The sequence below is a fragment of the Ochotona princeps genome, chromosome 22 (assembly GCF_030435755.1).
Source record: "Ochotona princeps isolate mOchPri1 chromosome 22, mOchPri1.hap1, whole genome shotgun sequence".
Classification (NCBI taxonomy): domain Eukaryota; kingdom Metazoa; phylum Chordata; class Mammalia; order Lagomorpha; family Ochotonidae; genus Ochotona; species Ochotona princeps.
The window spans coordinates 151,725-174,859 of record NC_080853.1 but is presented as its reverse complement, the minus strand read 5'-3'; the positions used below and the strand labels follow the sequence as shown (position 1 = coordinate 174,859).

General features: G+C 64.6%; 4 protein-coding genes across 22 annotated transcripts in view; 1 reads left to right on the top strand and 3 right to left on the bottom strand.

Annotated features, from left to right (window-relative positions):
• Positions 1 to 581: 581 nt before the first annotated feature.
• UCKL1 (uridine-cytidine kinase 1 like 1) lies at positions 582 to 8,295 on the bottom strand. Of its 10 annotated transcripts, none has more exons than XM_058679281.1 (15): positions 8,156 to 8,295; positions 5,105 to 5,295; positions 4,922 to 5,028; positions 4,651 to 4,821; positions 4,507 to 4,578; positions 3,929 to 4,118; positions 3,601 to 3,662; positions 2,965 to 2,981; positions 1,887 to 1,985; positions 1,715 to 1,808; positions 1,531 to 1,593; positions 1,336 to 1,458; positions 1,090 to 1,197; positions 861 to 1,017; positions 582 to 783 (listed from the first exon to the last, which is right to left on the bottom strand). In XM_058679281.1, the coding sequence occupies exons 1-15, from the start codon at positions 8,230 to 8,232 to the stop codon at positions 704 to 706; spliced, it is 1,611 nt and encodes a 536-aa protein (XP_058535264.1). In that variant the 5' UTR covers positions 8,233 to 8,295; the 3' UTR covers positions 582 to 703. The 10 variants fall into 10 exon arrangements, with proteins under 10 accessions (XP_058535264.1, XP_058535263.1, XP_058535268.1 ...); XM_058679280.1 differs by lacking the exon at positions 2,965 to 2,981 and adding an exon at positions 2,264 to 2,283; XM_058679285.1 differs by lacking the exon at positions 2,965 to 2,981 and adding an exon at positions 2,264 to 2,283 and having other exon boundaries at positions 5,105 to 5,271; positions 8,156 to 8,288.
• A 40-nt stretch (positions 8,296 to 8,335) lies between these two features.
• Positions 8,336 to 15,739, bottom strand: ZNF512B (zinc finger protein 512B). 8 transcript variants are annotated; one of them, XM_058679273.1, is made up of 18 exons: positions 15,413 to 15,610; positions 14,547 to 14,672; positions 14,256 to 14,434; positions 13,880 to 14,008; positions 13,305 to 13,801; positions 13,040 to 13,227; positions 12,877 to 12,948; positions 12,056 to 12,202; positions 11,843 to 11,967; positions 11,677 to 11,769; positions 11,496 to 11,594; positions 11,250 to 11,420; positions 10,920 to 11,114; positions 10,548 to 10,649; positions 10,278 to 10,340; positions 9,984 to 10,082; positions 9,843 to 9,899; positions 8,336 to 8,637 (listed from the first exon to the last, which is right to left on the bottom strand). In XM_058679273.1, exons 2-18 carry the CDS (start codon positions 14,668 to 14,670, stop codon positions 8,353 to 8,355), a joined length of 2,625 nt encoding a protein of 874 aa, XP_058535256.1. In that variant the 5' UTR covers positions 14,671 to 14,672; positions 15,413 to 15,610; the 3' UTR covers positions 8,336 to 8,352. The 8 variants fall into 8 exon arrangements, with proteins under 8 accessions (XP_058535256.1, XP_058535255.1, XP_058535254.1 ...); XM_058679272.1 differs by lacking the exon at positions 15,413 to 15,610 and adding an exon at positions 15,668 to 15,739 and having other exon boundaries at positions 13,305 to 14,008; positions 14,256 to 14,398; XM_058679271.1 differs by having other exon boundaries at positions 13,305 to 14,008; positions 14,256 to 14,398; positions 15,413 to 15,612.
• Positions 15,740 to 17,441: 1,702 nt separating this feature from the next.
• On the bottom strand, positions 17,442 to 19,748 carry SAMD10 (sterile alpha motif domain containing 10). Of its 3 annotated transcripts, none has more exons than XM_058679536.1 (5): positions 19,545 to 19,748; positions 18,390 to 18,559; positions 18,145 to 18,316; positions 17,912 to 18,012; positions 17,442 to 17,764 (listed from the first exon to the last, which is right to left on the bottom strand). In XM_058679536.1, the coding sequence occupies exons 1-5, from the start codon at positions 19,633 to 19,635 to the stop codon at positions 17,732 to 17,734; spliced, it is 567 nt and encodes a 188-aa protein (XP_058535519.1). In that variant the 5' UTR covers positions 19,636 to 19,748; the 3' UTR covers positions 17,442 to 17,731. The 3 variants fall into 3 exon arrangements, with proteins under 3 accessions (XP_058535519.1, XP_004586017.2, XP_058535518.1); XM_004585960.2 differs by having other exon boundaries at positions 17,872 to 18,012; positions 19,545 to 19,742; XM_058679535.1 differs by having other exon boundaries at positions 17,442 to 18,012; positions 19,545 to 19,746.
• Positions 19,749 to 21,446: 1,698 nt separating this feature from the next.
• The window catches only part of PRPF6 (pre-mRNA processing factor 6), a 29,365-nt gene continuing 27,676 nt past the window's right edge, over positions 21,447 to 23,135 (top strand). Inside the window, exons 1-3 of the mRNA XM_004585961.3 lie at positions 21,447 to 21,594; positions 22,228 to 22,396; positions 22,779 to 22,897. Coding sequence (XP_004586018.1) covers positions 21,524 to 21,594; positions 22,228 to 22,396; positions 22,779 to 22,897 — 359 coding nt within the window. The 5' untranslated portion in view covers positions 21,447 to 21,523. The remainder of the gene's footprint in view (positions 21,595 to 22,227; positions 22,397 to 22,778; positions 22,898 to 23,135) is intronic.

Here is a 23,135-nt window from a genome sequence, read left to right as displayed (position 1 = left end):
CGACCCAACATGACCTGATGCTGCTGGGCTGTTCCCTTGGAGAAGCCTGCTGGAAGCCCTGGGGTAACTAACCCCCATCTCAGGACCCGGAAGAACACAGGGGGGCCTGGGTGGACACAGGGAGGCTATGCTCATGGGACGTTGCTGACCACAAGTTCTAGGACCAGCTGCTTTTTGGTCATGCTTTCTGCCTTTGTCACCCATGGCCTGGCCTTCACCCAGGGACTTCTGAGCTGGACCAACGATAGAGACTGGGGTGCCTGACCCCGTGCCCAACCTGTCTGCTCAATGCAGTGTTGACCTTGCATTGTGTGTGGACACCTCTGGCAGGGGCAGAGGAGAGTGCCTGATTATCAAACATGCGGCTGCCCCCTGGAGGGCCTGGCTGTTCTGCAGCCATCACCCCCAAAGTTCCCTCCAGGTCCCTTAATAGCACATGGTAAGTGCATAAGACAGTGATCAGCTGTCCCCTGCCCAGACTCAGCACCACTGAGCTGTGTGCCCCCATACCTGCTGTGTCTCAGAGCCAGAAGTGGGGGTGGAGCTTGTGCCCACCCTGGTGCCTGGCCACCTCACATGTCTGCATCCCTGGAACTTTTATTGGTTTTGTAAAACACACCAGGCACACTGCATTGTGGACAGCCATAACACCAGACTGAGCTTTCACCTGGCCCAGACAAGGAGTAGCCAGGGGACAGGTGGGTCAGCCCATTGAGGCCACTTCTTCCTCATCGCTGCCATCAGGGACTGCGTCTGTGCCAAAGTAGCGGTCGCCGAAGTTCCCTGAGAGACAAGAAGCTGCTGAGGGGGTCTCGGGGTTCCCCCAGCTGCGGGGCTGGGGGCCTGGGCCTGGGCCTCACCGATGCCAGGAATGATCCGGAACAGGTCATTGACGCGCTTGTCCACAGCCGTGGTGATGATGCGCACGCTGGGGAAGGCATAGGCCACCGAGTGGACGCCCATCTCTGCCATGAGCAGCGACAGCAGGAAGATCTTGTCCTCCGGCACATCATGGTCCTGTGGGCAAAGAGGTCACACAGCGGGCACGGCACAGCACAGCGGGCTGACCCTGCTCCACATGCTACTCACCAGGAGCACACGCACTGCCATCATGGCTGCAGCACCCGTGGACACAGTGCAGTCCATCAGGATCACGTGGTCATCACTGATGTCCTTGGGCAGCCGCAGGTAGTGCAGCTGTGGGCAGTTGTGGGTTCAGTGTTTGCAGTGTCCCCATCCCCGCTACACCAAGGGCTCCCCTGTGACCCCCCAGCTGTGGGCAGGTTGGTTTAGATGAGGATGGCACCCCATCCTCATCCCCACCCCCACTGGCACCTCAGGCTCTCCGGTGAGTGGGTTGGTCTGGATGAGGATGGTGCCAATGCGCACGTCTTTGCACACAGCACGCAGTGCGGGCTCCATGGTCTCACCCGCCCGCAGGATGGATACGCCTGTGATCTGTGGGGTGCACCATTGCTGAGTTGGCCCCGCCCTACCCCCTCACCCCGCCCTCCCCAGGCCCGCACCTACCTGCTTCCCTGCATAGCACTTGCCAGCGTAGTCCTGCCCTTGTGGAGTCTGCACCACACAATCCTGTGGGCAGCGGGTGCAGGTGAGCGAAGGTGACACAGCACTCCACTCCCTGTGGCTGCCACCCCTCTCCCGAACAGTTGCCCAGTGCCCCTGCAGCCCCTGCCTCTCACAGGCCCCATACCTGGAAGGGCAGGAAGGACAGTGCGTGCTCAATGAGCAGGCGCATGAGCCGCTTGGAGTAGAAGATGAACTCGTCACGGCTGGTCTCCTTGTCCCTGTGGGCAGGGACAGTGGCCAGGCTTAGGGTTCAGTGAGCAGGGCTGGGGGATGTGGGAGTGCCTGCAGGGTCTCACCTGATGATGGTATGCATGCCCCGCACCTGTGGCGAGCTCTCCAGAACACTCAGTGTGCGGGGTAGTGGGTGGTACTGGTGCGCCGAGGCCAGCGCAGCCCTGGAACACAGCCATGTGCAAGGTGCTGGAGTGTGGCTGGGACTCCCATTGGGCACAGCCATGGTGAGGTGCCAGGAGTGCAGGGTGGGGCACATGGGCAGAGGAAGCAGAGGGTACAGGTGCAGGGACAGGGCACACAGCGCCCACCAGCCTTAGGGAATGGCTCAGTGTTGCCTGCTGCACTGCCTGGAGGCAGCGGGGTAGGCACGGGGCAGTGCAGGGCAAGTGCGGGGCAGGGAAGCGGCACACAGCAGGCACAACCAGAGCGCTCTGCTCACAGATCCCAACGCAGCTTCCTCTGCTCGCCAGGTGCAGGCGGTTCAGGGAGGAGCAGGGCAGGACACAGGGGTATGGTGAAGAGAGAACAGAGAGAAGACCACTCAGTAGAGTGGGCACGGCTGCAGCTGGCAGGTGAGAGATAGGAGTGCCCACTGCCCTAGCCTGGCCCCGCCCTGCCCACCAGCGAGGCTTCTAGGAGCTGGAGGCGCAGCTGCCGCTTTCTTGCTGGCCGGGGCTCAGCACATTGGGGCATTTTCTCAAGTTTGGCACCCTAGAAGCCTTGGCTGAGAGACCAGGTGAGAACCAAGCAGACGTGCAGGGACGGGAGGCAGGTGGAGGCACTTCCAGGGTTTCGGGAGCTCCACCAGGGTCCAGGAGAAGGGTGTGCCCTGGTGCTGAGACAGTGCAGGTACAGCAGGGCAGCGGCAGCACTCCCCTTCCCACTCAAGGAGTGCTGGGCACAGGCAGCCAAGGTGCCCCAGACCTTGAGCTGAGGCAAATGTGGCTGCAGGGGACACGCCAGTGGCCGCAACCCTGGGACTAACTCCAGGAGGTCATCCCCTCTGGGCTGCAGCCAGGTCCGCCTGGCACAAGGACTGTGGGACCAGGGCAGTGGCCTAGCCTAGCTGTGTTGCACACCCTGCCCACCGCTGGAAATGCCTCCATGTCTGCAGACAGGGGTGTGGGGGGGGGGTCTTACCTGACACTGAGCTCACGCTGTGGCAGCAACGTGCGGAGACACAAGGGAACAGGCGAGGCATCAGTGACCAGGGCAGGTGGCCAGCTACCTCCACCCAGGAAGGCAGAAGCCGTGCAGGGAGGCAAGTGACTCTGGGCCGTTCACCTGAGACCACCTGGGCCAGGATTCACACGGGGGGGGGCAGCTCTGCTCCACAGGCCTTAGCCCCAGAATACTGTGGGGCCTCTGGCTGGACAACCCACCATGAGGAGCCACTGCCCATCCTAGGCTGGTGGGTCCCTCATTACCCATGCGCTTTTCCTACAGGACCAGACCAGAAACCCCTGCCCCCTGCAGTGACCTGGTGGGGGCAGCACAGGGAGCAGGGGCTAAGGAGCTGGGCAGTACAGGGAGTAGGGCACGGAGCAGGGTGAACAGCGGCTGAGGAGCTGGGCAGCCTCGGGTCGGGCAGCACAGGGGCCAAGGGGCAAGGCAGGCAGCAGGGGCTGAGGAACTGAGCAGCACAGGCAGCAGGGCAAGCAATGGCTGAGGAGCTGGACAGCACAGGGGGCAGGGGCCTAGGAGCTGGGCAGCCTCTGGGGGCAACAGGGACGGGGGCAGCACAGGGCTGAGGAGCCATGCAGCCTCAGGGCTCACCTCTTCCAGCTGGCTGTGCACATGCTGCACTATCAGGTCGATGGCCACTGTGTTCCCGCTCCCTGGGCAGGTCGGGGCAAAGTCAGGCCAAGGTTAGGGCAAGGCATGCTCAAACTGGCAGCGTGAGCATGGCCAGCTATGGGGGTGTGACCAGATGTGGAGGGCATGGTTGGATGTGAGAGCTAGGGGTCAAACTGGCTGCAGAGGACAGGGGTCAGACAGGATGGGGCGTGTCCAGGATGTTGTGCGGTCTGGTATGGTCAGATGTGGGGGCCTGGTGGAGCAGGGCTGGGCCAGACCACCCCTCCCCCATGGCAGCCCCCCTCACCTCTGGGCACCACGATGTCAGCCAGGCGCATGGTAGGCTGGATGTATTGGTCAAAGGCTGGTTTTACAAACTTATTGTACTGCTTGATAACACCCTCAATGTCACGGCCCCGCTCCCCAATATCACGACGTAGCCGCCGCACCAGGCGAATGTCTGAGTCAGTGTCCACAAAGATCTTCATGTCCAGGAGCTGAAGGACAGCAGGTCAGCAGCTGCCCACACGCACCAGAGCAGGTGCCGCCAAGTGGGCCAGTGGAGACCTGAACGTGGGGAGCCCATGGCCAGGAGCCTGGCGAGGGTGGGAGCAGTAATGTGGGGATACGATTCACACCAGGAGCAGCCACAGGTCGCACCTGCACGGGGTCCCGTCAGCCACTCCTGCCTGAAGGTCCTGGTGACCCTGCCACTAGGTCCTGACCGCAGTCCACAGGACTGAGCTGGCTGAGGCCCACCTGGAACTCCCAGGGGTGAGCAGTAGCAGCACAGACCCCACTGGGGAGGCCAAGAGAGTGGCCAGGTCAGTCCCAGGAAGGGCAAGGCAAGAGGGGCAGCCCTGGGCATGTGGTGCAGGCCCTCACCTCCAGCAGCGTTTTGTCCGCGAAGGCCATGATGCCCTCAAAGATGATGACGTTGGCGCCATACAGAGTCTTCTGCAAGGGGGATCCAGAGCTGAAGGCTCCAGTGCCCAGCCGGCAGCCCCGCCCCCACCGCCCGCAGCCTACCCAGTCCTTCTTGCGGCTGTGCGTGGTGAAGTCATAGACGGGCACCTTGACGCTCTTGCCCTGCTTGAGTTTCTTGAGGGTGGAGATGATGAGGTCAAAGTCAAAAGCATCAGGGTGGTCAAAGTTGAAGTCATTGCGGGCGGCCTGCTCCTGCTGCTGCTGGGTCAGCACCTGTAGGGGAGGCTAGAGTTACATGTAGTGCTCAGGGGCAGCTGGTGCAAGGCAGGGGCTGTGGGCGACGTTCCCTGCCTGGGGTGCAGGGCGCCCTGACCTTGTAGAAGGAGTCCATGGACAGCAGTACCACCCAGGGCACGTCCAGGGCCTCGATGATCATCCTGGCCACTGTGGTCTTTCCAGAGGCACTGCCTCCTCCCAGGCCTGTAGGCCAGAGGGGGCACCCATGAGCGCACAGCCACAGGATGTGCCCACCCCAGTGTCAGAGCCCAGCACCCACCGATGGCGAAAGCTTCCTTGGACTGAGTGCCATGCTCATTGTACCACGGTGGCCGGCCGGCTGTGTAGATGGTCCTCTTGCTGGTGCGCAGCAGCGGTGGCTCTGACTTGCACTGGCTGGTGGTACGCTTCCGAGGTGAGCGGCCAGCGCCCACAGGTGGCAGCAGTCTGTCCAGGGACTCGGCATTGCTGCTGCACAAAGGGACAAGCCCAGCCTGGCCCCACGTCTGGCTGGCCTGACCAAACCCCTGCAGACACAGCTGCAGGAGTGCCCAGCCAGTCCACAGGCAGCCTGGCCTGAGGGCCTATGATCACACAGCAGGGGCTGCAGCAGGAAAGGCCCCGGCTCCTACCCTGGGGAGCAGCTAGGCTGGGCAAGAGCTCCCTGGGGCTGCATCCCCCCCACTGCCCCACCAATCCCAGGCAACATCTGACCACAGTATGTGGACACAGGATGGCACCCAGACTAGGACACCCAAGATGGATTCCTCCAGTGTCCCTACCTAGGCTAACCACAAGTCCGAGAGAAGCTTTAGTCTGATGTTCCACCAGGGTACAGGGTGCTGCCTCAACACCGAGCAGGGCCCTAGCAGCAAGGGAGCCAGCAGGACGTGCCCCACTCATCCACCACCATAAGTGCCAGCCGCTGCATGAGGACGACACCCAGCCAGGGGACAGTGGCCACTGCTTCCCCTCTGCAGCTCGAATGTGGCCCAGCAGGGCCCAGCACAAACAACAGTCTGGCCCAAAGAGCATGGGTGAAGGGCTCCAGGGTCAGCACCATGCCATGCTGAAGTGGGGGCAGGCAGGGGGTCTAAGCGGGTTCCGAGCCTCAGGTGTGGCCTACGCTGCCCCCTAGAACAGAAGGCACTACGGGCGAGTCCATGACCATGGGCTTGCTCCTCCCACCAGGACAGGAAAACTCCAAGCTGCCTCAGTCCATTGGGAAGCAGGATATCAGTGGCCAAGGAGCTCCAGGACAGAGGACCCAGCTGTCCCTCCCTGGGGGCGGGATCCCCCTTATCAGCCCCAGGGAGGACTGGGACAGGGTGGGATCTCCCCACCCTACCCATGCATGCCCATGCACCAGGCTGAAGCTGGCTGGAAGGGCAGGGTAGGCCTAGGGCTCCCTGATGAAGGCCCTCCTCCCCAGCAGCCCTGCGGGCTTCCCTGCCGGTCACTGCTCATTCTCTCATTGTGCTGACCACCCACAGCAGGCCAGGGTGGACTCTGCCTCAATCTGTGGATGGGCCGAGGGCTTGGCATCAGGCCAGGTCAGGCACCTCTGGCTGTACCACGTTCTCCCATATCTTAGGAGCCTCCCCTCTCCTCAGGACAAGGGTGCTCCTGACCACAAGGCCTCCAGAGACCCAACTGCTCCCCAAACCCATGCCCACCAGCCAGCACAGGTGAGGGACCTCCCCAGCGTAGGTCCCACTGCCACCACTCACCTGCTTTCTGCTCCTAGGGCCCAACACCCCGAGATCCTGATGCCAGGGTAAGTTGGGGGGCTGTTCATGGCTGACACAGGTGTGTGCGCCCTCTCAGACCCTCAGCAGCCTCCTGGGGCTGCCTAGATACTCAGACGCCCCTCGTCGGCCCTCCATAGCTGAAGGGCAGCAGGTTGGGTTTTAGGCCGGAGAGGCTCAGGGACCTGCCAGACGAGGGCCTAAGAGGATCACTGCTGGGCCTGCACCTAATATTAATAGCACCAGCTTTGCCTGGCTCGGCAGGACAGACAGGAGCCTCAGCTGCCTGCCCCTGACCCCTGCGACCACCCAGGCCGGACACACCTCCTGGGCTCCTAGCCCACCTAGTGGACAGAGCAGGACAGCTGAGCTGCAGGCTGCCTAGGTGACCTGAATGTCATAGCAAAGGGGGTGCCCCACCCTGTCCCTTGGTGCCTCCTGCAGGCGCAAACAAATCTGAAACTCTACCCTGGGGCCCAGGGTGCCCCACCCCCATCCCTGCTCCTCTGGCTGGGCCTGCAGCTGAGACGGCTCACCCCCACCCCACGGGAAACAGCTCCAACCACTTTTCTGAGGTGAGAAGGAGGTCAGGCGGTGGTGGTGGCGGTGGCAGCGTGAGATGAGGGGGGCCAGGGACTGTGGCTGGGCACCCCTGCCCCTCCTAAGTCTGCATCGCCTGGGCTTCCTGCCTGATCCCACTCAGCTAGCCAGGACCTGGGACGCGGAGGCCTCAGGTTGAAGAGGGGTCTGGGGTTGGGCAGCAGTGTCTGAGTGGCACAGGAGACCTTGGTTGCTCAGCCCAGCTGACCAAACCCCTGCACACCGCTGTGGGGGACGAGGAATGCAACCGACAGAAGTGTCTTCAATGTGAGGGCCCCCACTCTCACGTCCTGACTCACCAGGGGAGCCATGCCAGAGACCACCCATCGCCACTCAGCAGGGTATCGACCACACCTACAGCATTAATGCCCGGTGTAGGAGGGGGTGAGGAAGGGGACCGACTAACGGCAGAGCCAGTTTCTTCCCACAGGTTAGTGGTCAGGCTGTTGTGCCACTCACACCCTTTATTTCGTGAGAGAACGAGTGAACACGGGGACATAAGTCGCAGAGCCCTGCAGCGCCATGAGTGGTCAGGACCAACCCAGGTCCCCCTGCCCTGGCCGAGTCGACACTGACAGACACCAGAACGAGAGGGAACGCGGTCCAGGAACCGCCACCCGGAACTGGCTGCAGGACCTGAGAAGCCCCGAGGCGGGGTGAGCTCTGCGTCCCCCGCCTGCCCAGAAGCTAGCGGACGACGCTCCCCGCCGGAGGCGTCAGGCGCCCGCGCCGCTCTGCGGCCCCAGCCTTCCCGGAAGAGGCAGCGGCGCCAGGTGGGGACAGGGGACAGAGCGGACCCCGAGCCGCGCGCCCTCGGGGAGAAAGGCCGCCAGGAACGGCGCCCAGATGGGCCCGGGGCTCTCCGCGTCCCCCCCTCATACTCCGTAAAAGGGGGCGGGGGCTCCGGGGCATCCCAGCCCGCAGACTCGGCCCGGAGCCCGGCCCCGGCCGGCGATCCGAGTATGGCAAACCCCGGCGCCTACCGGCCCTCGCTGTCGTCCGCGTCCCTGGCGCGCGGCGGCGGCGCGGTGGTGTCCGCGGGGGTCGGGGGCGCAGCCATGCGGCCCAGCCTCTCCGCCGCCCGCGCGGACTACGAGTCCCACAAGGCTGCGCGGGCGCGCACCGGCCGGAAAGCCCGCCCCTTGACTCAGCTGCACGAAGCGCTGGGAAAAGTCAATGTTTATTCGGTACAGTCGTGTCCGGTACAGACGGAGCGCCGGCTGCCGCCAGGACGCGCACGCACGCGTGGGCCTCGCACCGCACCTGCGCACTGAGCGCCCGCCTCCGCGGGGCCGTAAAGTGCATCCGAGCTGGACTGGGGGTGCTGGCCCCCCAGCCGGCCCCGGGGCTCGAGGTAGATCGGCCGGGATCGGGGCTGCAGGGAGGCCTTGCACCCCCGCCCTGGTGGCTCCGCAGACTCACGCCCGCCCCGGAGAGGGAGGAGGAGGGGCGGCAACCCGGCGCCCTAGAGACGAGCAGGGGTTAAAGTGCTAACGTCGCGTTTCCCTGGAGCCCTCTCCCCACCCAGCGCCCACTACCTGAGAGGCCCCGCCCCACCGCTGCCCGGGCCCCAGGGCGTCAGATGGGAGCCAGCGGCCCGGACCTGCTCCCTGCCCAGCCCGGCTGCACCTGGGGGCAGGGGCGCCCGGTGGCCACTGCCTCTTTTGCGTGGCCCAGCCCCAACCCGTCGGCACCGGGAAACCCTTAGCACCAAAATGTCAGATTGTTGAATTTTTGTATCAAAAACAAACAAAAAGAGGATGGTTGTTACTTGTGACGGCAACAAGACTGGCTTCCACTACACCCGGGAAACACGCACCGGCAAATACCCAAATCCACATATCCAGGCTGAGTCCTCGTCCCCCTCCCGCCCCAGGAACCTGACTTCGCTCCTGACCCTGCCTTCTGAGTGTCCCCTGGCATGGCCCCCCCTACTCTGCCTGACCCCAGCTCATCTAGGGTCCCAGGCTGCCCTGTCCCCTCATTGGCCGGCCTCCCAGACCCCAAGGGAAAGGTTCTGGCAAGGTGTGGGAGGGGCTTCTCCCATAGCAGCCCTTCTCCATGTGCCCAGGACTCTAGAAGACCCCAGGCCCAGTGCTCCCCATATGGCCTGCAGGGCACAGCAGGCTCTGGCACCCCTCAGCCCCAGGCTGGCTTCTGAACCTTATGGTGGAAGCAGCATCCAGTGTCCGGCCTTGACCCCTCGCAGCCAGAGCCTGGAGAGGTAGACACCGCAAAGAGAGGGCAGGGGCGGTCAGCCGTGTGATCAGCCGTCTGTGTGATCTGGGGAGGTAGCTGAGCTGGCATCACAGTGCCAGAGCCACAGAGCCAGGCTGGGGACCTAGCAGGACTCAAAGGAGCAGGGACAGCCCTGAGGTCCAGATCCCAGGACACCAGAGCATCTATAGGAAGGACACTGGTGACCCCTGCCCGGCCAGAGGGGGCCTAGTGGCCAGCCCGCTCCCACCAAGCTCATTTCTCGGGCGTCTTGCCAGCCACCTTGCGGCCAGCGGAACCCCGGGGCCCCCTGTCTCTGCCTCCTGGTAACCAGTCCTCCTCGCTGCACAGGGCCTGGGCCTTGGGTGCGCACTCCTGGGGGGGCGGAGCCTTGGGCTTGCGGCCCCGCCTCTTGCCACCTGATACACTCCTCCTCTTCTCCCTCTCAGGCACCTCAGGGTCCCGGCTCCTGTGTCTGGGGGGTGTGTCCGCTGAAGTCCGGAACCAGTTCTGGGGGAAGGAAGGTGGTGGTGAGGATGGGAGTAGGGAGCCCCACCCACAGCTGCAGCCCCCACCCACCCAGCAGGAGCGGACCTCTGCATGGGTCTTCAGGATGTGGTACTTGACACCGCTCTCGCTGCCAAACTCCTTGGGGCACAGCAGGCAATGGTACTTCCCCACCAGGTGGTCTCCCTGCAACACAGCAGCCAGCCATGCCCCTTCCCCCCAACAGGATGGGGGCAACTAGCAAGGCAGGGGGTACCACCTCCCTCCTGACCCTCACAGCCAGAGCCCAGGAGCCACAGACAGGGACTGGGAGTGACCCTGAGGGCCACTCATGCTGGGGATCCTAGGCACTCCATCTGGTCATGGAGCCCCACAACTGACCTTGCCGCAGCTAGCCAGGTGGGCCTTGAGGCCAGACACGCTGGAGTAGATGGCTTCGCAGCACTGTGGGAGGGAGGCAGCGTGGGGGAGTGCTGAGGGTACCCCACACCCCTATACCCAAGATCCTTGGGGCAAGAGGTCAAAGCCTCCCATGTCTGCATAGGTCTCCACTTGAGGACCCTGTGGTGCCCTGGGCTGGGGACTATCCAGTGGTCACTCTGCTCCTGCCCCAGGGTCTCTGAGGTGCCATGCCCTCCCGCCCGTGCTCACATCATTGGGGCAGTTGACATGTCCTTTCTCCTTGACCTGACTCTTCCATGCCTCCAGCAGTTGCGGGTTCAGTGTGGGGAGACCGGGCCGTGTGTAGTTGAGCTGCAAAGTCAGGCCCATGACAGAGTGAGTCTGGGGCCTGGCAGACATAGTCATGATGTACAGCATGGCTATGGTGCCTGCCAGTTGCTCACAGCCCACAGAACAGCCACAGGAATCAGCCAGCAGCTCACAGCCCACAGCCCACAGCCCAAGGCACCTGGCCAACGGTTCATAGCCCCACAGTACCATGGTGCCTGGCATAGCCATAGCACTCACAGCCTACCCTGTCTGGCACGGCCACAGCACCATGGTGCCCGTCCAGCGGCTCACCCGTGCTGTCTCAGGGACAAGGTCTTCTTTCATGCGCCGCTTGGTCCAGTCCCGGGCCAGCTCGTCCTCTGCAATCTCCTGTAGGTGAAACACGGCCACCTGGGCCGACGTGCGGCGGATGCGGCCACTCGGGGTCCGCTCCACACCCAGCAGGTCCTCAGCCTCAAGAGTCTTCTCTGTGGGCTCCTCGGAGGGCTGCAGGTAGGACAGGGCCAGGTCAGCACAAGGTGCAGGGATCCAGAAGATGGGGACCCCAAAGGACACCGTGACCCACCAAGCTGGAAGGGGACACGGACCCCATGGAGGCATCTGTCTGGCGTGGGAGCTCACCGGGGCCGTGTGCTCAGAGCGCACGTGGTAGTCGTGGCCAGCCTTGGAGCGGTAGGTCTTGCCGCAGTGGGCGCAGGGAAAGGAGGGGCTGTCCACCTCACACGGCGGCTTCCCACAGCGCCGCTGGTGGTACTGGTAGCCCATGAGGCTGGAGAAGGCGGCCCCGCAGCCCTGGGGGTTGGGGTCAGGGTCAGAGGTCAGCATGCCCCCACAGTCCCAAGTCTTGGTCCCTGGGATGGCACTGACCTCCCGGGAGCAGCGCAGCCGCCCCATCTGCTTCAGGACCTTGCGCAGCCGCTCCCGCTCTTCCTGTTCTCCCCCAGGGGAGGTGTCAGCATCGCAGGGCTGGGGACAGGACCAGCCGGGGAGGTCAGCTGGGCCCTGCTCCTGCCCTGGGGTGTGGGAGGGCCACAGGGACGGGCAGTACCTTGGCACTGTGCTCGGCCATGGTGTGGTAGTTGAGGCCGGCCTTGGATTTGAACTGCTTGCGGCAGTGCTGGCACTTGAGTGCGTCCTGCAGCTGCACACGGGGACTTCAGCACCCAGCCAGGGCCTCCATGGTCCCTCCCCGATCCCGGGCCTGGGCAGCTCACCTGCTGGCACACCTCCATGTGTCTCTTAAGCCCAGCCAGGGTCTTTCGCGTGACCACGCCACAGGTGGGGCAGACAACGGCCCCTCGCTCATGAATGGCACGCTGCCACTGCTCCTCAGAGCCACCTAGGGGCAGGGCCGGAGACTCAGGGGTTTCTAGAAGCCCAGCCAGAGTTCAGGTCCACAGCCAGGTGCCCACCTGCCCGGCCATTACCTGGGGCTGAATGGGCCACAGCAGCTGGCACCTCCTTGCTGATGGCAGCAGGAGGGGCTGCAGTCTTTTTCCGCCCATCCTCAGGGCTGGTGTACTCCTGCTTCTTGGAGCGGTGACCTCGGGTCTTGTCCTCTGCCTTGGCTAGGCCTGTGTGCAGGGGAGGGTGTGGGTGAGGCCAGGGCGCCTGTTTGTAGGGGAGGGTATGGGTGAGGCCAGGACACCTGTATGCAGGGGAGAGTATGGGTGAGGCTGGGACACCTGTGTGCAGGGGAGAGTGTGGGTGAGGCCAGGGTGCCTGTGTGTAGGGGAGGGTTGGGGTGAGGCCAGGATGCCTGTGTGGGTGAGGCCAGGATGCCTGTGTGTAGGGGAGGGTGTGGGTGAGGCCAGGACGCCTGTGTGCAGGGGAGAGTGTGGGTGAGGCCAGGGTGCCTGTGTGTAGGGGAGGGTTGGGGTGAGGCCAGGACGCCTGTGTGCAGGGGAGAGTGTGGGTGAGGCCAGGGTGCCTGTGTGTAGGGGAGGGTTGGGGTGAGGCCAGGACGCCTGTGTGCAGGGGAAGAGTGTGGGTGAGGCCAGGATGCCTGTGTGCAGGGGAGGGTGTGGGTGAGGCCAGGATGCCTGTGTGCAGGGGAAGAGTGTGGGTGAGGCCAGGATGCCTGTGTGCAGGGGAGGGTGTGGGTGAGGCCAGGATGCCTGTGTGCAGGGGAGGGTGTGGGTGAGGCTGGGACGCCTGTGTGCAGGGGAGGTTGGGGCGCCTGTGTACAGAAGCGTGAATGGGACTGGGCTAGACCCACACAGAACTGCCCGAGTGGCTGAGGCCTTACCTTTGAGGCCGAAGGTGCCCGAGATGGAGGGCTGCTCCCCGGTGAACTTCCTGGGTGTTTTCTGCTTCCTCCCTGATTTGGACAGGGGGACCAGAATCCCAGTCACTGAAGCCATAGCAAAAGTCCCTCCCACACACCAGCCACGGGGTCAGGTCTCCCTTACTGTGTTTGGTGCGCTCAGAGTCCTCCTCGTCCATCAAAGGCCTGCTGCCTGGCCTCAGGGGGCTCTCTCTGGGCTCTGCCACCAGCTGGAAGGTGGTGCACTGGCCAGTGGTGGATGGGCCACACTCGCCATTCTCTGGTCTCACCTGCTTGGGCGGGATGGGGCAGGCGTCCAGGTCCTCGGCAGCCCTGTCAGGAGCAGGCAGGTGAGGCCCAGGAGGACGTGGCTGTGGCCTTGCCCTCCCGCCCCACAGGGAGCCCCGTACCTTTTCTTACCACTGCTCCTCCCCACAGCCCGGGGCGCTCGGTTCTCAGACTTGGTCAGCAACACCATTTTGCAGGATGGAGTGTGTCTGCTGATGGCAATGGGCCTGCTGACTGGCACAGGCTTGGTGACCACAATGGGCCTGCTGACTGGCACGGGCTTGGTAAGTGGCACATGTTTGGAGACCGGCACAAGCTTGGTGACCGGCACGGGCCTGCTGACCGGCATGGGCCTACTGACTGGCACGGGCCTGCTGACCGTGATGGGTTTGCTGACCGGCACGGGCCTGCTGACCGTGACTGGCTTGCTGATGCCAACAGGTTTGCTGCCAGTGACAGGTGGGCTGACCCCCACGGGCCGGCTGACAGGCCCAGGCTTGGGGGCAGGCAAGGGTCGGTCCATGTGGTTCCAGATCCGGTGCTTCTCCAGCTGGGTCTTGGAGGTGAAGGCGGCCTCACAGAAGGGGCAGGGAAAGGCCAACCTGTCCGAGATGGCGCCCTGGGCAGGACGGGCAGGTGTGGGACAGGGCCCCTGTGGCCTCCGCCCGGCTGTATTCCCAGACCCGCAGGCGCTTACCCCTCGACAACGCTGGTAGTGATACTTGAGCCCGTAGATGCTGGGGAACTCCAGCCAGCATCCTGAGTTGGGACATTTCACCCTGGAGTGAGCCTTGAACTCATCCTTCCACTGGTTCATCAGGGACAGCTGGGCACGGGGAAAGGCCAGGCTACCAATCCCTCCCCCGCCCAGGCCTCTGCCCACCCCGGCCCCAGGTTCGGGGCCCTCCTCCAGACTGTAGGACACAGGGAGAGTGCAGCGGCCACAACCAGACCTGTTCTGGGGGCCACACACTCGGTCCACAGGGGCCGCATGGCCACAACCCGGGACCCAGAGCCAATGTGGGTAGCGGCAACCCCAGCCCCGGCCCCTGCCAGGGCCTCAGGGAGCTCACAGGAATATCTCGTAGGGCCTGGTTCTCAGCTTTCGGCCGCCCTTTCTTCTTCCCTTCTGTCCTGTCGCAGGCTGGACTTCCGGGGTCAAAGCAGAGTGAGGCCTGCCCTGGCACTGTCTGTCCCCCACGGGCCACCGGCATCCCTGCAGCACGGGGCACACGCAGGCTAGAGACTGGCACTGGGGGTGGGGGAAGGGAAGGCTTGTCCCCGCAGCAGCATCAAGATCATGGGCAAGCCCCTCACAGCCCTCACCCCTCACTGCCAGCCAGCCAGCCCAGGCCCTCCCTCACCCAGCTTCGGCGGGTCCTGCAACAAGGCCAGCCGGACCTCCTTCTTGCTGCCTTCCTTCCCAGGCCCACTCCTGCTGGACCCGTGTAGCCGCCGGCCACTCCCAATGCAAAAGGGCTCGGTCATCTCTGCAGGGTACATCAGGGGCAGTTCTGTGAGGCTCATGCGACCTACTGGCTGCTGGTTATCCCATGCAGGAGATGGGCTTCTCTGTGGGGGAAGGGTTTCTCAGGGCACACCAGAGCTGGGGCACAGTCAGCCGCCCTGCCCAGGCAATACCCACCGGCAGGCACAGGCAGGAGGGTGTGAGGGCTTGGTGCCAGCCAAGCCCTGCCACCAACCCCTATTCACCCCCACCCCTAGGGAGACTTTACTCCAGGGGCACAGGGCCCCCTGCCCATCAGCTGACTTCAAGTCACACCAGGCCGCTGGCCAGTGACCTGCCCTGGGACACTTCGGGGGGTGGGAGGCAGGGCTGGGAGCCCCGAAAGGCTTAATTCACAAGGGCCCCATGGCAGGGCGAGCGCCGAGGTCAGGCACTGCCCGCAGCCACGGGCGGGGCGAGAGCCCTCTACCCCCCAACTTCTCTCAGGTCTCAGTTGGATGGAGGCCGGCAGACAGCGCCAGCCTGGGTCGCTGAGTCCCCACTGACCCCCCCCAAGTCCCGAGGCGCGGACACGACCGAGGCCCCGCTCGTGTTCTTGGCCCCGAGAGGGTGTCTCAGAGCCCGTCCGACCCTCCCTCCGCCTGGGCCTGGGCGCCGGCAGCGGAAGGGGAAGCCAAGGCCAGCGGCGGCCCAGCGGGGTCGCGGCGCTCCTGGCGACGAGGGCGGCCGCGCCAGCGCGCCGGGGCCGAGCTTGACACCCACCTGTCACCTGCGCGGGCGCGGGCCTCGGCGGTGGCCCCGGAAGGCCCGATGGCGGTGCGGGGGGGTGGGGGGGCGAAGGCAGTGAACCAAAATGGCGACTTTTTCCGAGGAGGAGGAGGCGGGAAGACGGCGCCGGCGTGGGGCGCGGGGCGCGCGCGGGGTCCGGGCGCGGCGGCAGCAGCGGCGGCAGCGCGGCCTGCGGGGCGGGGGCGCCGGCCGGGCCAGGCCGGGCCGAGGGGGGCGGCCGGCGCTTACCTGCGGCTCCCAGCTGGGCCGGGGCCGGGCCGGGGCCGGGGGCGCGGGGCGCGGGGTCCGGGCGGTGCAGGCTGCGCGCCGCGCTGCGCACATGCGCGCTCCGCCCCTCCCACCTTTGACAGTTTTACTGCGGGGGGGGGGGGGAGGGGGCGAACTCTCGCGGTATTCCCGCCACACGCGGAGCCAGGGAGGGGGCAGCTTGGCCGGCCGGCCCTCCGGGAGCCCAGCCCGGGTGTGTGTGTTGGTGGGGGGGATGCGCGGGGATCCACAGCCTCCACCGTGGGGCAGAGGCCGAGCGGTAAACTGAGGCACGCTAGGGTCAGCGCGCACGGATTGAGTTGGGGCTGGTGCGGCAGGAAAGCCGTGCTCCAGGACTACTAGTCACTGGCTCCTGTAGACCCTGGCAGGGTCCTGAGGCTCGGGGTTGGGATCCTTGGCCCCCAACCCAAACCCTCCTGGCGTTGGGGGCTGGGTTCTGCAGATAGAGCTGGGGTCAGCCTAGGGTGAGGGGGCTTGGGAAGGAATGAATCAGAGCGGGGAGGAGGCCCAGCTCCAGAGCCTGTCGCTTTGGGGAAGACCCCTGTGCTGCCCGCCAGGCCCCCAGATGATTGTGTGTGGGGATGTCACTGTTGTGTTAGTGCAAGCCCTTCAGGACTCCATGGAGGTGATGTGGTTTGCAGACAGACCTTGCCCAAGGCTTTGGGGCAGGGCTCACAGTGTCCTTCCATCCCACAGCCCCCGGGGATAAGCTGGGTTTGGGGGAGGAGCCTGTGTGTGACAGTTGGGGTGAATCCCAGGTTAGCTTTCCACCCCCACCCTGTGAGTCCCCCTCCCTGCCCCAGCATGTCCCAGGCTGCATGTCTGCCCAGACTCTTGTGTGCATCTGTGGGTGGGGCCCTGGCCCTGCAGATGAGGCCTTACTTGGAGCCGCATCTTGCTGACTGCCCACTGAGGAGATGGGAGCTGGGACCCTCAGGTGGACACCAGAGGCCACAGGCGGCTAGGAAGGGTCTTCCTGCAGCCCAGGAGGGGGCCGTCCCTCAACCTCCCACTTGCTGAGACCAGGTCTCTGAAACCCCCAGTCCCCTGGACTGCAGCCCCTGGCCCTCCCAGCCTGGGGAACTCCTGGGGTCCCAGGCAGCCCCTGTACAATGTAGCACAGCTGCCCCCTAGTGGCCCACACCCGCTGCTCCCACGGCCGGGCCCAGGCACTGAGAACCGCATTTATTTGTTTTCTTCTCCTCTGTCACAGTATAAAAAGTGAACACAAAGGGGGAGGGCAGGAGAGGGGTGTAGGCAGGACAGGAGGGAGCCAAGCAGAGTCCTGGGGTGAGCGCTGACAGCATGGGTAGTGGGGTGGGGTCTCCCCGTGGGAGGCACAGAATGGAGGTGCCAGGGGACCTGTGGTAGCCAGGCTCACTCCCCGAGGCCAGCTCAGGGCCACAGAGGGGACTGGGTTGGCTGTGGCTGCCACTGTCCCTGAGGGTCCCAGAGGAACATGAGGGTGGGACTGGCTGGGGGAGGGGAGCATGATCCTCCTGGGTCTCTCTGGTAAGACCATGTCACCTTGGGGGAGGATGTGCTGGCTAGAGCCTGGGCGGGAAGGCGCTAAGTGCGAGATTCCCCCCAGGCCCTGGGGAGGGGGCTCCCTGGGCTGGGCGGGGTCCTCTCAGCTTAGAGGCTTTGCCAGTTTGGACTCGGCTGGCCTCAGTTCCCATGAGCAGTCAGAGATGGAGCCTGGGACATGGGCTGGGCCTGTTAGGCCCTAGGCAAGGAGCTAAGGGAGTGGAGATAGTGCATCCCCTGCGGGCAGCAAACAGGCCAGCTTCCTGATGCAGCAGGCACCTGGCCGACCAGGGGCTGTCCAAACCCACCCTGGCCCCAGCCAGTTGCCCCTCAAGTGGTCAGGAGCACTAGGGAGCCAGAGTTCAGGTGCCAGAAGAAGGGGCCCCAGCCCACCCAGAGTCTCCTCCAGTCCACTGAGCATCCTGCAGCGTCCAGGGGGAGCTGAGCCATCCTTGGCCACAGGCCCGGGTCACAGTGCTGGGGTCTGGGGTCCGAGCCTCAGCAGCAGCTAGGACATGTTCCCAAAGGAAGCTGTGGGGCAGATGGGGTGGGGAGGGGCATGGTCGCATTCTCGGGCCCCACCAAGAGGCCGTCCCATGCACCCTGCGCCTAATCACAGCCCGGCCCAGGCCACTGACCTTGGCTGAGAAGCTGCAGGCTCCGTCCCTCCTCGCGCACCTGCAGACGCAGCACCTGCTGCAGCACCTCCTGCCTCTGGGCCTCCTGTGCCAGCCCCATGCGTTGCAGCTTCTCCGCATTCAGCCGCAGCAAGGCCCGGCCTGTGGGGATAGGGTGCCAGCTGAGACATGCGGAGGCCAAGAGAAGTAGAGGTGACAGATGGAGAGTGGGCATGGGAGAGACAGGCTGGGTGTGCGGGCCCTGCCCCTCCCCGTCCCCTTTCCCCACTGTACCAGTGATGGCGTGCTGGGAGAAGGCCTCCACGTAGACGAGGTAGTTATGTGGACAGGACTTCTTGAGCCACTTGCACACCTCTTGCTGACTCCACAGCACCACAGGTCGTGTCAGGCCGCCTGGCAAGGGGCTGGTATGGTACAGGCCGCAGTGGTCCAGGCACAGCTGACCCTGTGTGCAGGAGAGCAGTGAGCAGAGGGGAGGGCATGGCACGCATGGGGGCAGCAGTGGGGGGCGTGGGTACCTGGGGGACCTCTGTGCCAGGTTGCTGTAGGAGCTTGATGGGTCTCTGGCTGCGTGAGTCATGGTGCCACGTGAGGCTGGTGCCTGGTGCCCGAGGCAGGTGGCGGGGGATGCTTTCCGCTGACACCGTGTGGTCCAGGAGGGTCCGGCAGAAGCTGAAGTGCGCAGTGGCTGCACACAGAACACCTGCTCAGGGCAGTCTCAAGTCTCAGGTGCCTCCTGCCTGTCTCCTCTTTACCCCAAGCAAGGGTTCCCGGGTCTTCAGGTAGGAGAGGTGTGAGAGCTGGGCACGGGGCTGTCTGGGTCAGGACCTGACTCTGGCAGACCCTCAGAAAATGCCCTGCCTGCAGCCATCCGAGACATGAGGTCCCTGCTGCCTGGCCTCACATGGCTCTTACTGTCCTTACCAAAGCCTCCAGAACAAGCTGGGCTCAGGACAGCACCCAGTGAAGGGCCCCACTGAGGCATAGCTGCTACCTGAGGCTCTCCTGCCTGCCCCTGCAGGACCCGCTCCCATCTAGGGCAAGAATCAAGGAGCCCCACCCTCACCCACCCACAGGACTATCCCCTGCTCGCCCTGATGAGGGGCCACACTTTGCCCCCAGCCTTCCACTCCTATAAGGTTCCTGAGGTTGTGAACCACACAGACCACAGACTCCATAACGGAGTCCAGGGGAGCCTGCAGTGCGTGGGAATAACCTGCAGACAGGTATCAGGGCCTGGGGCGCTTGGGAGGTGGGGCGGGGCATACTGTGCTTCAGGGAACCAGTCCCACGCTTCTGCCCCTGCCGCACCTGCCCGGGCCCGCCCATTTCCTGCTCACACTCAGCCTCCTGCTAGCCTCAACATCCCCATTCCAGAAGGGAGGGGCCGGGGGATCCTAGCTGTTGCCAGGGTCCCTCTTTCGGCTCCACCGTAAGGGCTGAGACGTGGTTTCCCTTCGCGAAGGAAAGGTGACCCCGAGTGTGGGACTGGAGCGTGCCGGGCGCAACCCAAGCTGCGGGCGTGCTGCGCCCTCGCAGCACAAAGGCCTGGGGGACACGGTCAGGCCAAGGGACCCTCCCCACCCCCCGCTGGCCCGCCTGCCACCAGCGGACCGCACCTCCCGCCTGCCTGCGCCCACGCCGCAGCCCGGCCCCGCCCCGGTCCCGCTCACCGTCCACATCCCGGTGCTCCCCGAAGCCCGCGCGCACAGCCCCGGCGCGGCCTCGCGGGGGGCTTCGCTTGGTCCTCAGCTCGCCGAACATGGGGCCCGCGGCGCCGCCCGCGAACGCCCCTGGCCGCGCAGGCGGCCGGTGTGGCCGGCGGGGAGCGCGCACCGCCCCGCCCCGCCCGGCCGGCCCGCCGAGCCGGTCCGGCCCGCGAGTCTGCGCGGCGAGGCACCTGCCGCGGGCTCTGAGCGCCGCGCGCGCCGGACTCGGAGCTGGGGAGGCGCGCGCGGGTCCGCGTGTGCCTGGAGTGTGTACCAGGGCCACGGGCTCAGAGCGCACCTGGGCAGGCTCCGCGGGCACCGCTGCGTCCCCGGGCCTACTGTGTGTGGAGGGACTGGGGGAGGCCGGTGCACTGTTTCCTGGGTCCGGGCCAGGGGCCGCGGAGCCGCCCTACACTACCTGTGCCTCATGGACTCCTGTCTACCCCGCCCTCAGATGGGCACCTTCTGCCCAGGAAAACTGGCCCGACCCTCCCTTAACTCCAAAACAGCCCCCTCGATCCTCTGCAGCTGTGGGGGTGCCCTGGAATGGGGGATTTTCTTGTTGCAGGATCCCCGGTGGAAGTAAGGGGTATATGGCAGAGGTGGCTGGGGGATACCTGGGCTGGTTGTGAAGACGCAGCCTCCTGCTTAGCCCTCCCTAGGCTTGTGTGGGCTGAGCGGAGCACCTGGACACAGGCACAGGGGGAGGAAGGGCTCCCCACTTGCTGTCCAGCACCAATTCCAGGTTCCTGCTCTTGCAGTGCTGGGGCTTCTGGTGCTTGGATCTTGTGGTTCATGCCACCGGAGGGAGACCCGCTTCCCTGGACTTGGGAACAACAGTAGGCGGGAGCTCGCTCCCTGCCTGTGGGACTGTCTCTTCAAGAAACACATCTGCCCAGCACGGTGGCCTAGCGGCTGAAGTCCTTGCTTTGAACGCTCCGGGATCCCATTTGGGCGCCAGATGTAATCCCAGCGGCTCCACTTCCCATCCAGCTCTCTGCTTGTGGCCCGGGAAAATAGTCGAGGATAGCCCAAAGCCTTGGGACCCTGCACCTGCATGGGAGACCTGGAGGAAGTTCCTTGTTCCTGGCTTTGGATCGGCACAGCACCGGCCATTGTGGTCACTTGGGGAATGAATCTTCAGATGCAAGAGCTTCCTCTCTGTGTATCTGACTTTTCAATAAAAATTAAAAAAGAAAGAAAGAAAGAAAGAAACACATCTTCAGAAGAAGAGAGGACTGGCCCTGGTTCTCGCCCTGGCTGCTCCAGGCTGCCCACCCCCCCGGCCTGGTTGGAGCTCCTGCGACCATCTGGCAGCACTGTCCCTTAGGTCCGTGCTGCTGCCTCCCACCAGATGCGCTCGCTGCGCTTCCCAGACTCTTGGTAAGATGTGTATTATTTGAAAGGTACAGTGACAAAGGAAGCGCCCATTCACCAGTTCAGTTCACTTGGCCACAAGGGCTAGCAACGGGCCCAGAGGGCCCCTCCGGCTGCCTGCCCAGGCCTTTGCGCAGGCGGCGGCTGGGCGGACAGCAGCCCCCGCTCGCTCTCGCGGCTGCCCGGGCTGCCCAGGCACAGCAGGGCTGTGGGGGCCATGGGGGCACAGCGGGACTGGGGCGGCACAGCGGAGACCGTGGGGGGCACAGCGGGGCTTGGGGGGGGGCGAGGCGGTGCGGCTTCCTGGAACGCGCCTGCGCAGCTGCACACCCTCGGGCAGGGCGACTCGCGGCCGCTAGCCCGCCCCGTCGCCAGGGAGCGCACCGGCCGCCTCCGTCGCAGGTGGGCGGGAGCAGCGCGCCCAGTTCTTCCGCCCCGGAGGCCGACGGGCCCCGCTTCCGGCGCCCGGGTGACGCGGCGGCTGCGACTCCTTTTGCAGTGGCGGCCTCCAGGCTCGAACTGCTGCGACTCGGCTTCTCCTTCCCTGAACCCAGGACCGCGGCGCCATGAACAAAAAGAAGAAGCCGTTCCTGGGCATGCCCGCTCCGCTCGGCTACGTGCCAGGGCTGGGCCGCGGGTGAGCCTGGGACACGGGCCTCTTGCGGTGGTGGTCGGTGGTGGGAGCGGTTTTCGGGAGGTGGGCGTGCAGGCTGGGGAGGGTGGGGAGCTGCAGCCGCGCGTGTGGGCTCCCTGCCGAGGCACTCCCGTGCACCACGGGTGCTCCGGCCAGCAGAGCCAGTAACGTGGCCACGGAGAGGGCCTGGGGATGAAGCACCGACAGGAGACCAGTGATGGTGGAAGTCTCTGCCAAGTCTCCCTTTATTGCGCCTTCATCTCTCCTTATATACTGCCCCCGCCCAGTCCTAATTTAGCCAGGGAATTGGATACAGATGAGTCCAATTAGTCTAGGTGTTTTTAAGCCACAAGCCCAGTTCCTGTTCTGCCCAGGCCAGCAAGCACTAATCAACTCCTTAGCCCACAACACATGGGGAGGGTGGGGAGCTGCAGCCGCGCGTGTCCGGCTTCTGGTGGGTGCACCTGCCGTCTCCCCGCGGCATCCCCGTGCAGCACAGGAAGAGCGGGGAGCTGCAGCCTGCAGCACAACTCTGGCTTCCTGCCGAGGGCTCCTTGCGTGCACCGGCTGGTCCCCCGTAGAGGGCTGGGCCGCCCTGGCAGCTCAGCAGCGGCAGGTGACCGGGGTTTGTTGCAGAGCCACGGGCTTCACCACCCGCTCAGACATTGGACCTGCACGGGATGCCAATGACCCCGTGGATGACCGCCACGCGCCGCCTGGCAAGAGGACTGTCGGGGACCAGATGAAGAAGAACCAAGCGGCGGATGACGACGACGAGGACCTCAACGACACCAACTATGATGAGGTGTGTGCATGGGCGCTGGAGTCTGAAGCCTTGTTTGTGTTTGCCCAGTGTTCCTGGCTGAGGGCTTGTTCGAGAACCCCAACACTGGTCACCCTTTTAGTGTGTGCCAGCAAGGCTGCTTCATGACTCCCACACTGTTGGAGGCTGCAGAGCTGAGCACAGTCCCATCCCCTGTCCCCCGTTCCCTGTCCATGGTCCCTCGGAGCAAGATGGAGCACAGGCCCATCTCCTGTCCCTGCCCGTGGTCCTTCAGTCAGGGTTCCTGAGGTCCTTCCTCTGTTCATGGTCAGTCAGGGTCATGATGGGGGTTAATTCAGCAGAAGACAAACACTGTGAGACCTTTGTGGCCCCTCTGAGCCTTGTTTGTGTCGTTTGCTTCCAGTTTAATGGCTATGCTGGCAGCCTTTTCTCCAGTGGACCCTATGAGAAGGACGACGAGGAGGCAGATGCCATCTATGCAGCTCTGGACAAGAGAATGGATGAAAGAAGGAAGGAGAGAAGGTGAGGGCCGTCCACACACCAGGGACCGTGGTCTCCACACTCACTTGAGGCTGGGAGGGCCACGGCAGGAGCAGAGTGGTTCTTCCGTGCCTGGCTGTGGGGAGTGACTGAGGCCCTGGGGCCCCTTGGAGCTGCACAGAATTTGGGATGCTCCTGCACGTCAGCATAACCTCTTGACATGGATATGGCAGTGTTGATGAGCTTGTGTTGAGTTGTGTGAGTGGGGAAGACAGTGGGA

Coding starts and splice junctions, on each gene's coding strand:
- SAMD10 (XM_058679535.1), bottom strand. CDS start 19,635: ATGTTCGGCGAGCTGAGGACCAAGCGAAGCCCCCCGCGAGGCCGCGCC. Junction 18,560..19,544: donor GGAGCACCGGGATGTGGACG/GTGAGCGGGACC, acceptor TTCTGTGTGCAG/CCACTGCGCACTTCAGCTTC. Junction 18,317..18,389: donor CTGGCACAGAGGTCCCCCAG/GTACCCACGCCC, acceptor TCCTGCACACAG/GGTCAGCTGTGCCTGGACCA.
- ZNF512B (XM_058679272.1), bottom strand. CDS start 14,670: ATGACCGAGCCCTTTTGCATTGGGAGTGGCCGGCGGCTACACGGGTCC. Junction 14,399..14,546: donor GCAGGACCCGCCGAAGCTGG/GTGAGGGAGGGC, acceptor CCCGTGCTGCAG/GGATGCCGGTGGCCCGTGGG. Junction 8,638..9,842: donor ACAGGAGCCGGGACCCTGAG/GTGCCTGAGAGG, acceptor GCTCGTCTCTAG/GGCGCCGGGTTGCCGCCCCT.
- UCKL1 (XM_058679280.1), bottom strand. CDS start 8,232: ATGGCTGCGCCCCCGACCCCCGCGGACACCACCGCGCCGCCGCCGCGC. Junction 4,119..4,506: donor CGGACAAAACGCTGCTGGAG/GTGAGGGCCTGC, acceptor GCTGTCCTTCAG/CTCCTGGACATGAAGATCTT. Junction 1,594..1,714: donor TGTCCTTCCTGCCCTTCCAG/GTATGGGGCCTG, acceptor CGCTGCCCACAG/GATTGTGTGGTGCAGACTCC.